Source organism: Candoia aspera, chromosome 3 (assembly GCF_035149785.1).
Source record: "Candoia aspera isolate rCanAsp1 chromosome 3, rCanAsp1.hap2, whole genome shotgun sequence".
NCBI classification, from domain to species: domain Eukaryota; kingdom Metazoa; phylum Chordata; class Lepidosauria; order Squamata; family Boidae; genus Candoia; species Candoia aspera.
Window position 1 is genome coordinate 186,954,240 of NC_086155.1, and position 12,470 is coordinate 186,966,709.

A 12,470-nucleotide genomic window follows, 5' to 3' on the forward strand; every position below is an offset into this window, starting at 1 on the left:
AAAGCTTTTCTCCAAGGCTAAAAGTGTAGAAGTTTAATTCCGAAGGTTTTTTCCCCTCATACCAGAAAGGAAACCATGGTCCCTCAGGAAGCACCTTTAAAATGTGGTGGGAGTTATACATATACATATATATTATACATACTCTCTCTCATTATGCTCTGTTACCCATTGTTTCAACATCCTTGAGTGAAACACAATGAATATCTATAGGATGTGCTCTGCTTGAGAAAGACAGCTGCAGTTTAACATCTAAAACCACTAACAATTAGTCTCCTTCCTAATTATGAATCAAATTATATTGCCTGTCATCTCAAGAGAGAAGAATTAGCTAATATCACATACAATGGAAGCTCCATCACTAACCTTTGAAAATCCACAATATTATCAGCTGTAATATTTAAAAACGATGTTGAATGAATAAAATTACTATCCCTTAGGAATGCTAGCTGTAGTTGTACTAAAGTGACAACTCCTAAAATGCCAAAATAAGCTAATACATAAGCAAATGTCAAAAAGGATTAGTAACAATAAATGGCATTTTGAAAAATAGTTGCACACTTAAAATGTATAACTATACAATTTAATAACAACAGCTATTTTTCTTAGATCCTGTTTGAAATAATTATTTTATTTAAATGTCATAAGCATAGCACAAACTACTTTAACACCCTCTATCACTGTAACAATTGCACAAAATACAGAGTCAGTTTAGCAAGTACTGCTTCTGCTTTTCAATGAAAAAAGTTTACAGAACAAAGCTACTTACTCAAAAACTCAAACTTTATGTTTCTTACCCTCATTGGATGAATATCAGCATATGGTGGCTTTCCTTCAGCCATTTCAATTGAAGTAATACCAAGGGACCAGATGTCTGCCACACAGTTATAGCCAATTTCTTGTATTACTTCTGGGGCCATCCAAAATGGAGTACCTATGACAGTATTGCGTTTTGCCATTGTATCCTGTAAAACAATTTTTTAAATTTAACACAAAATATGTAGAATCTTTGGACTGACAGCAGCTCAATATACATACCTACATGGAAAGACAATTACATCAGCCACTGTGTAATTCATGAAGCATCCCCAAACCTCTGAGCCTATATTTATCAGTTACAACCATTAGCCAAAGGTTTTTCTTTAATAGTTTATCACTCAAACATTGAAGTCAACCTGTTCGTAGAGTCCCATGGTAAACTACTTACATTATGACCATTGTATTTCAAAGCATTATATAGTAGATTCCATCTTCATTCAAAATCTATACAGGAAATCACTGTTTGGACAAAACCTTGAAAAATCCCCCAAAACAACTAAATGCAGCAACTCTACATACCCAAGAACCCTATTTTTCAGAGCCTTCTACATCACAGAAAAAGGGTTAAGAGAATGTGAACAGAAACCTTCTTCAGAGTTATCCTGCTTAAAGCTGCAATTCAAGAGCTCACTGGACAAAGCTTCCTCTCCCATTATAGACCACATATGAATAGTAAATATCCCCATAAAACTGGTAAGTCAAACTGATTTTAATTAGCAAAAGAGTCACACAAGCCAAACCTCACTATTAAAAGATGCGTTATCTTTCAAAAGCCTCTCATACCTTATTATTGAAAAAGAGCAAGTATAACAGACATTTATTTGTTGAGTGTACTAACATATAAAATAGTACTTTTAACTCTACACTTACAGTTAACTGTCCAGCCACTCCAAAATCAGCTAACTTGGCATGCCCTTCAGTATTCAAGAGAATGTTTCCAGCCTTTATATCTCTATGTATTTTTCTCATGAAGTGCAAATATTCAAGCCCTTTAAGGGTAGATTTAAGAATGGTTGCAATTTCATCTTCTGTAAGCTGTAAGAAAAAATAAGTTACCAAAGTTTCTCCTTGGTATATACACATTCCAAGTGATGGCACACTTATACAAATACTGTGAATCAGACTACAACACAAAAAAATACAAACTGTCTTATAATTATTACTCATGTGGCATACAAATATTGTACAAAATGTTTTTAAAATGTAGAAAGCAAGACTTCATCAAGGACCCATTCATGCCATATGGCTTCTTTGAGCCTACATAAAATTGTGTATCAGTCAACAAATTCAGGAAGGAAACAGAGATACTAACAACAAAGCAAACACTGCAAACAAAAAACCTAAACAAATACAGTAAGAAATGCCTAAGAGATTATAAGCATGTGCAAAGCCTGGATTCTGAATTACATTCAATTTTCTATGTCTTCTAAATGCAATTTAATGGGTTTAGGATGAAAACTCTTCAGATAATGTAACTTTGGGATGTATAAATACAGAGTACACCAACACGTGAAACATAAATTTCAATTATCAATTCAATTTGACTACAAGACCCTTCTCAGAGCCCTAGGTAAATGAAAGATCACTTATCTCCATATGCACCTATCCAAATTAAGTTTTTTTCTTAAGATAGCTGAAAATTTTCTGAAGTAATTTCATACCAGATTTTTATTCTTTCTAAATGTTCATTCTATTCCTGCTTTAAATTTCAGTAGGACTCTAATATCCCTGTATATTTATAAGTTTATGGTATGTGATTTTTTTTATTTTTGTGGTGAACTCAATTAAAACTATATACAAACATAAAATGATACTGTATAAACATAAATAATTCCCCAACACTACTCAAAATCCTTGGATGCCACTGCAATAGAAATAAGTCATTTTCCACAGAAGTTAAGATTTCTAAATCAGCCCTCTTTGATTTCAAGATTCATGTTTTAAGTAGAATAGACCATGTATTAGTTTGTCCTTCATCCTTAAGATGCTTCCAGCAGAAGAGACACAAGAATTATATGATAAGTTATACAATATATGTTGCTGGATTTGTGAATAGCTCATGTGGTCAAACATAGGTGCTGAAAATGTTGCTGCTTTATCTCTGTGGAAAGATACCTATGGAGACCAATAGGACCTCACAGTCAAAATAGGACTACAGATGTGAACAAAGATATAAAACAAACACAGAGGTTCAAATCCTCTTCTTTTGCATTTTGCTACAAAGTAAGTTTTTATGACCCCATTTCTTTTGATGTTTATCATATATAAGCAGCACATGTGTATAAAATCATCAACTAGGCAGTCCAATATTTTCTTTTCTTTTTCTAAAACATGCAAGTACTAAACATTTTATCACTGAAGCTATAACCATATTCATGTGTTGTGCTAAACCATAATGAGGATTTTTTTGGTGTCTGGCTCAGTGTGTATTGTGAAGTCACCCTTTGTGGCCTAATTATCCTTGGTTAAGTAACCTATGTCTTTGCACAATAGGGGTACAAACTTGCCATGGACTTTTAATTATTTCAAGTATCATTTTCTTACCTCTACAAATTTATTAATAATGAAGAAATAAAGTTCCACTGAACAGATACTGCATTTTCACATCCCAAGATTAAAACAAAACTTGAAAGATTATATGCATATGAATAACTATCACATTCTATTCAACCTAAAAGTCTTTAATCAAACTGACAATTATCTTAGTTGTAGTAATAAAAACTAGCTTACATAAGTATATGTTACAAGTCATGACGTTAAAACAATGACATCTGCAACATAATAATATCACACAAATTTTATTTTTATGTAATATATGTCATGATGTCTGACACCAGTATATAAGTCATATTATTTGTATGATGATATCATGATGTACATGTTATCATTTGGCTCACCTTGCCCCTTTGCAGATTTCCATGGCAGCATATTCATAACAATTAAGAATATTAAGGCATTAGACCAGTATTTTGTATGAGTTTATATGAGATACCAGTGCAATGCATATTGCAGTGGAGGCAAGGGATTATATTCCGTCTACACTGAAGGAAGAAAATAGAACCCAGTTCCCTATTAAAAGCTGTAAAAGAGATTACATTATCTAACATAGTAACTGCAAATATATATCAGAGTGAATGAAGGGTAAGAACAACTAGAATGTACACTAACAGATTCTCATTCCTGTATATCAAAAGGTTTAACTTCATTTAACATGACATAATTACCTAAGCTCAGTGGGAAAGCTAAGTGATTCTAGCAAGAGCCTTACGGATCATAAAGGAAAATGTAAAGGTATCTTCTTTACTGAAGATCTAAAACTCTGAACATGTGAATTGTTTGACTTGGAATGTAAGAGGAATAGGGAATACAATTAAGCAAAGGAGGACTGCAGGTGGTATCTTTAAAATCAAACTTCAGATTTTGTTCAAGAAACATACCAAATCTGAAGAATAATTTGATCAGGCAAATAAATAAAGTACTGCAAAAGGAAGGGAGCAATAATATTAAGAGGTGATTTTAATATTTGTATAGAGATACCAGCCAAAAAAGAGAGTAAATTTTTTTTGTAAAAGCAGAGGGATTTTTAACAAAATGTATATTAAGGGACAACTGGAGAGATTTTAATTGTAATGTTAATGAATCAATGAGGCATACATATTCAAGGATTATATTCTTGTTTCATCTGTGATCCACAAAAAAATGATTCTAAAATCATTTCACATTATGCAAGTGAAAGTATATATAAGAGAGAATAAAGCAAATAATAAAATCTGGAGACTTAATACAACTTTATTAGCAAAGGAGGAAGGCATCAGGAAGGATTGCCAAAGCAGTAGATGAATTTTTCAATAAAAACATCATGGTAGAAGTGACAATACACTTCTACAGCATCAGCTTCAATTAAAAAGACCAATCTGAAAACACAAATAGAGTTAAAGAAAGAAACAGTGCAATTGGAACAGCAACATAAAATTATAACAGCTAAAAAAAAGTTCTACATTACTAGCAATGCTTTGAATAAGGAGACAAATTTCACCTTTTGAAAAATGGCAAACTAATTCTAGACAATACAGATGGTCAAGGATGAAAAGATACTACTTTTAGGCTTATAGTACTACTCAGCCTAAAGAACAGATATAAATAATTATTTGAAAGAAACCTCGATCCAACTTATTACAGAACATAAAAATCAATTGATGAAGATGATATTATCAATTGAACTTGAGGAAATAACTAAAATACAGCTGGTTATGGATCTAAATCGGTTGACCAGTTATTTTTATAAGAAATTTAAGAAACACTGCATATTTTTGCTACTTTTATTATTCTGTCCCACAGGAGGGTTTAATTTGGGACTCTACCTTCAAATCTAGAATAAAAGTCATCCCAAAAGATAGGAAGGCTCATAGGCACATTTAAAAGTATAAACCTTCATTGCTGAACTAAGATATTAAAATATTTACATCAATATTGACCAATAGATGAAATTCAATATTGGTAACTATATTAAACTAGATCAAAAAGATTTCTCTAAATAAAGTTTATTTAGATGCCTATAAGAATATTGGAATGGCCACTATTGCTTAAGATATTGGAAAAATGCATAGTAGGAGTTAAGTTTATAGATTAAATCCACACATTTTACTTTAAATCAATTATTTAAGGCTAAATTATTTGGATTCACAACCTATGATTTATCAAGAGGAGCAAAATAGATCTGACTACTCTTTCCACTACTGTATAACATCATTGAGGGCCTTTTTCCAAAATTAAGAAAAACTCAACTATTGATAGTAGTAACACCCTACAGGGAATGGCTTGTGAGCTCATTTGCAGACCATATTGTTTTGCTGTTGTCTAAGTCAAATAAGGATTTCCCTTAGGTCATAGAGGAACATTAAAATATCCAGAGGTAACAGGCTTATTTTAAAAAAAAAAAATTATTGTGGCAAATTACAGAATGAATTAAGGGATAAATATTATTTCAAGATTTATCATAAACATATACAATATTTAGGGATTTTAATTCTCTAACCCATTTCCAAATTATATATGTTGTATATTAAAGTCAACAACTTAAGTCATGCCATTCATTCAACTTACCTATTTGAAGGAAAACTGTATCCTTGAAAATGATTATACTCTCTAATATATCTTTTTCAGACCCTATCAGTCTCCTTAACTGGAAAACTTCTAACATCATTCAAATAAATTTAAAAATACGTATTCAAAAAGAAAAGGCCAGGTATAAATAGAAAAGTACTATAACCTAAAATCTCAGAAGGATGGAAATTTCCAAATATATTGTTTCATTTTATAGCTTTCAAAATGAAACATACTATCACCATCTTTTTAAGAAATAAATTTAAAAGATGGCTAGAAATTAAATTATCCAATTTGTATACTCAAGGTCTGGGTGTAATCTTATTTATTTATGAGAGAATACATTTAAAATGTTATGAGGAAATCTACAAAATCCCTTTTTGAAATAGTCTATAGAATTCTGGCAAAAGTACTGCCAAAAATTAGTATCATCCCCTTCTCTACTAATGCCCTTTACAGGACATCAACCTTTTTTTGAAGAATTTAAAGGAACTATATGGTAATTTTTCAAGGGGCCTGTACAGCATGTCCCTAGAGCAAAAATTTAAGACATAATATTTTATAAAACAATAAAAACTTACCGTTTTATTCCGTAATCTAATTATGTCTGAGACAGAACCAGCTCCACAGTACTCCATAACAATCCAGAGGTCTGTGTTCTTAAAATAGCTGCCATAGTACTTGACAACATAAGGGCTAAACATAAAAACATGGCTGTCAACATATAGAAGTTAACCTTTAAGGATATTAGGAAGTAGTTCAGTGTTTTTTCCCCTGAGCAGCTACACAGATCTTAAATTTTATGATAAGATTTATTAATCTTCAAAATAAAAAAGAACTGCTGAGCACCTACAAACGATAAAAAGTCCTTAACAGATAATCACTCAGCAATTTGTACAAGAACAGCTATCTTTTTAAATGTTTATATAAGCCATATAAGACAAGTGAGAGAAGCAAAAACAAATGATTATGGAAATATTCTCAAATGGAAAGTATCCATACACTAGACTTTCTAGTAAGCAACTGCAATCTGAAAAGCAGTTTTTTTTAAAAAGGCAAAACCTGTCTACCCCCCATCTAAAAATCTCCATGAGCTCTAATACATATTTGGCCAATTCCTTTATTAGGATCAATCAAATGACCCACATGATTCCACAAGCTTTTGAATTTTTCCAATCTTTATCAGGAAAGTCCAGAAAGTAGTCCAGAATTTAACATGAGGTTTGCAATTCAGGCAATTGAGTCTACAAACCGAATGTTTCTGCATATACCTTCTAGCACAACTGGTGGTCAACTTCATCAACCATCCGACTGATACTCCCATGCATCACAGGGAAACCTTATGCACAACACCCTCCGTCATTCACAATTTTCAATCAGCAAGGAAGTCTCAGGTGCATGTTTGTTCACAATTCACAGTTAACTGACTTTGTCCAAAGTGCTCCCTAAAATTTCTATTTGACCACCCAAGTTATCTTGAGTGAGAGCACCAGCTTTGCATGCAGAAGAGGGCCCTAAGACCATTCTTTGCATCTTCAGGTAGTTGAAAAAACCTCTGCCTGAAGCTCTGCAGAGCAGCAGCTGGTCAGTGTTAAAAGTTGCTGTCTAGGTAGACCCATAATCTGACTTAACAGAAGTGAATTCATCCCTCCAGTGATTACACTGTTTAAAGCAGACAACAAATACTGGATAATGGCAGAATTTAAGGCTTTCAATCTCCTGAAGCTAGGTAGCTTTCAAGTTAGAGGGAACCTCATTTTTTTTCTTTTACTACCAAGTTTACTACATCTATTACTACATCATACTAATATCATGACATCTCAACACTGTTCAATGAGCATCAACCCCCATCTGAACAGGTATCTAACTCTAAATAAAAGTGCCATAAAATCCATTACATCCTTATCAGAGATATATAGTAGACTTTAAACCTTCCACCTTACAACTGTGCTATTCCTGAGATACTACACTTTGGGACCATCACCATAACAAATCCTGACAACCTTACCCTAAAGGTTAACAACCTGCAGTAAAAGGAATGATTAAAGAACTGCCGAAGTATATTATATTTGAATATTTAGAGTCAAGTAGTTTTCTTGAAATTTTCTAAGTCAGGTTATATTAGTCTTACTTTAACTACTGTGTGTTTTTGAGCATTTGTAATTTGTCCATAAAGATCTTTACTGATATAAAACAAACCTCAAAAGAAAAAGAGTTTTTCTCCCTGCAAATATTTTACAAGGGAGCGATTCACCAATATTTTACTAAGGGCACACCCTTATCTTTGTTCATCAACTATCAATCACTTCCAACCTTGGCATGTAAAGAAACCCCACTTAATCCTTTGTACTATATTGTCTACCTTTGCAATCTATCCAAAGAACCATTTATAAAGCTACTATGTCTCTTACTTACACAAATAACTCTGCTATAGTTTAAGAAATTTCTGCATATTAATATATTGGCTTTTTTCTCTTTGCTTTATTAGCTTGGGGGAGTTGCCTCAGCAAAAAAATAAAAATATAAGCATTTATTTGAAACAAATAATCTTATTTGCAAAAAAACCCAACGATATTCCTAAGGTTTTCAATCTGATATAAACAGCTTGAACATAAATAATATTTCCATTAGGAAACATTTAAATAACATTAAATTGAGAGCCATTGTATATGGAGCACACTCTATAGTACAATTGTGCCCATTTAGAAATGGTTTTGTAAAAAGTGTGAGCACAATATCTCTCTTTTACTCATTAAAGCAGGCCATTATTTTTCAGGCTATATGTGACTCTGAAAAAAAGCTGCAGCCACTTTAAGGACTTTTAAAGCAACCACTTTTTTCAGGCACACATAGAGGGCTGAAAAATGATGGAAATGGAAGAGACAGATACTGTGCTCACATGAGGTCCAAAAACATTCTTCCAAATCATTCCCAAGCATGTACATACCTATTTCCTGGTTAGTCAGTTCATAGGCATTCCCACCCCACCTTATATAATAGTATATTTTACTAGACAGCATAGATAGATGACAGATGATAGAGGATGGATGGATGGATGGATGGACGGACGGACGGACGGACGGACAGATAATCTTCCACTGGTTATTTCACTTCAATATTTATCTTGCTTCTGATTTTAAGAATGATAGGTAAAAAGTTGCATGTTTTAAGATGAATACAAATGGAACCAATTACCTAGGAAGGTAACAGTCACCCTTAACTGGATGTGTTCAAGCAGCTATCTGGATTAATGTTGGATTCTTGCACTGAACAGGGCGTTGGTCTCAAAGACCTAAATTGCCCCTTTGAACTCTGTGATTCTTTAACATATGCACAGTATCTGCCAGGGCTAAACAGATAAAACTTTTCATACAACCAAGAAAAATTGCAGCAACTGTGTTTTCACACCATTGCCTCCATTAGTCCATTCTATCCATTCATCTATAGCCAGCAAGCAGGAGAATGGAAAAGCTGAAAAGCAAATAAAGCATCTATATTTTTATCACCACCTAATTAAAAAAAATTCAAGTTGCTTTCAGGCTCTGCTTGAATTTTTCAATAGATCACTATCTAATAAAAAAAAACCTTAAAATGGCACAGAGTTTGCACCATAAATTAATCCATACCTGTCACATTGTTGCATTATAGAAATTTCTTTAATTATTTCCTGTAGATCTGATTCAACAGGGACTTGCTTAATTGCTACGACTTGTCCCGATTCTTTATGAATAGCTTTAAATACACTGCCGTAAGACCTAAAAGGGAAATTAATATTAATTCAGGCTGTTGTTAACAAAATCATCATGTCCACTCAAGCCACTGATTACAATAGTTTCTGCAATAGACACATTTATGTCTTATACCCAATATTAACTACAACATTATGAAGTACAAGAGGAAGAATAAGTGGGTTTATGCCACAGTCTAATACGACTTTTCATTACTTATCCATTGCAAGTTATTAAATGGTTATGCATACACTTTTTTTCTTAATTATTTTCATTTTGCATTAGCTGCCTGTTAATTTTTCCATCTGTCAGTTCCTGATCAGCAAAACAATGGAAAATAATGCCTTTCCTCTTTTAGTAGCCAGTGATCAGCCTAATGGTAGGAGGAAACCAGCAATCCATATGCTACTTCCTTCTTTCCTCTTCAGAATTGCTAAAAGGAGGAGCTTGGGCATCCTAACACATTCCCAGCAACCATATTACAATTACTGCTTTCTGCAAAGGTGGTAGTGCCTCCCTCTTAAGCATGGGCACTGACATTTTAGACAGAAATGTACTGGCATCTGGAGAATGAACCCACTGTTAGCATGTATATACAGAATTAATGTTGCAAAAGGTCTATCTATGCGGTCTCAAAGAGTTGACACTGACTTGATGGCACATAATCAATCACACAATTAATAAGCAAATGGATATGAAGTGAATAGTGCATACATTTTTTCTTAAGTTTTAGCTTCCTTTTAGGCTTTTTGCACACACTTTCCACTAATACATGCATTTTTGTAAATATCTGCCCATCATGCTATTCCTTTAGGGTAATATGTTTAGCAAAGAAACGAGTAAATAATATTTAATTTTTAAAATTAAAGACATGAAAAGAACAGGAAATACAGCTAAATCTAGTTTGAATCGAAATAGACATTTTTCTAAGCAGATTGTCATGAGTAAGGATGGCGAGCAGGGGGCTCCCATCCAGACTGTTAAGCGCATGCGTAGCACTGAGGAATTGGTCAGTCATTCAAAGAGACACAGATCGGGACCGCCTTAACCTTTGGGGTTTATATGTCTGGGTTTTTCCCACGCTTCTTCAGTTTGTTAGGATTCCTGTTATGTATAAGCAATAAACATTAGAGACCAGTTCCTTGTCTCAGTGTGTTTCCTGGCTGTTAGGACACAGATACTCACCAGTCAAAATTCTTTTTTATCTTTGGGTCTCCTTTTTTTCCTTTCATCTCATCCCGCTCCCCATCCATTTATGTTATCTAGTAATTTCTCACTTTGATCACATTCATTCAGCATCCTACATAGCTTTTCCTAAAGCTTAACCCTGGTTCTTCCGTTATCACCATTCACTGGAGCATAACATGCAACTATCACCAACCTATGGATTCCTACATCTATACATACCCACAACTACCTAGCTGACACCACAGATATTGAACTCTACAGCCCATTATCACTTTGATCAATCAATGCTTTCATGTAACACTTTTTACGTAGACTAGGTAAAAAGTGTGGACTAGGTTACCAGCTTTAATTGTGCCCAGGTGACATGCAACAGATTGGCAAACAAACCCATCCTGAAGAAGGCAACTGGTTTTTCTGCAACTCCCACTGCCCAAGTCTCTATAACATTGCCAAGGTAATATTGCCATCAAAAAGACTAATCAAAGGTCATTCCACTAGAAGCAGGCAACCCCAATGCCTCCTATTGCAGGCATTACCTATATCACACAGATGAGGTGAGGACAGAATAGGTTGAGGAAGTATAAACACCCAGACTAGTCCCCTTACGTCTTCCAGAAGACAAGACTAAATTATAATTGGACATCAGGAAGAATCTCATAATGGTAAAACAGGTCAGGAGTGGAATAGGGTTTCTCAGGGCTTGACACTCTCCTGTTCCCATTTAACATCTACATGAGACTGCTGGATGAGGTCATCTGCTGGTGTGTGGTCAGATATCATCAATATGTAGGAGATACCCAATTGTATATCTTAACCCCTTGCCAATCAAGTGATGCTGCTGAGATTCTGTCTCAGTGTCTGGAGGCCACTACAGTTTGGCTGGGAAAGAACAAGCTTAGGCTCAACCCTAGCAAGACTGAGCAGTTATGAAGTAATGGGTCCTCTGTTTTCAGGGACCTTAGAACTTTAGTTCTTGATGGGGGAGGGGGGATGACTTCCCCAGACAGAACTGACCCATAATTTTTATCTTTCTAAAACTAGAAAGGCATAACACAGAAAAGTCTAACCACCATCTGACTGGACATCTACAGAGCCTAGGCAAACAAAATAATCCTCTTCTTTCTGCATTAGGCTCTATTACAGTTTTACTTGTAGAACATTTAAAACAACTCCCCTAGTCCACACATTCTACAGCTATTAGAAAGCAGTGGCATACATCAGGAATTGACAGACAAGCTTTGGAAAGTTATTAGGATAGAGAGAAAAAGCAGCTGTTGTGGTGGCATAATTAAAGTGAAAAAAACAGACCTTAGGAAAATGAAATAACTCCTCCTTCCATTCTGTACTATTCCTCCATTCAAAGTTGTAGCCTTTCTATAGTTACATGTGTTTCTTTAATACATTTAGAGCCCACATTTCTATCTTTGTAGAAGTAAATGTAGCATAAATAACATTTCCAGACATATTTCCATCCAACAACACAAGACCAGACCCAGACCCACTTCAAAGAGACTCTTGAACTGAAGGGACCAGTTGTAAGGAAAAGCTACACATAACCCCAGAATGCTGTCAAATTGCAAACTATGTCATTTGTGTTGATTTACATCATTTATTCCAATTTACATTATTTGCATA

The 12,470-nt window shown here is 34.1% G+C and overlaps 1 protein-coding gene across 2 annotated transcripts in view; it reads right to left on the minus strand.

Annotated features, from left to right (window-relative positions):
• STK3 (serine/threonine kinase 3) overlaps nucleotides 1-12,470 on the minus strand; it is a 151,037-nt gene that overhangs the window by 122,961 nt on the left and 15,606 nt on the right. For both annotated transcript variants that reach the window (XM_063299543.1, XM_063299544.1), the window contains exons 3-6: nucleotides 9,546-9,674; nucleotides 6,501-6,615; nucleotides 1,687-1,851; nucleotides 795-962 (exon numbers count right to left, since the gene is read on the minus strand). In XM_063299543.1, coding sequence (XP_063155613.1) covers nucleotides 795-962; nucleotides 1,687-1,851; nucleotides 6,501-6,615; nucleotides 9,546-9,674 — 577 coding nt within the window. The remainder of the gene's footprint in view (nucleotides 1-794; nucleotides 963-1,686; nucleotides 1,852-6,500; nucleotides 6,616-9,545; nucleotides 9,675-12,470) is intronic.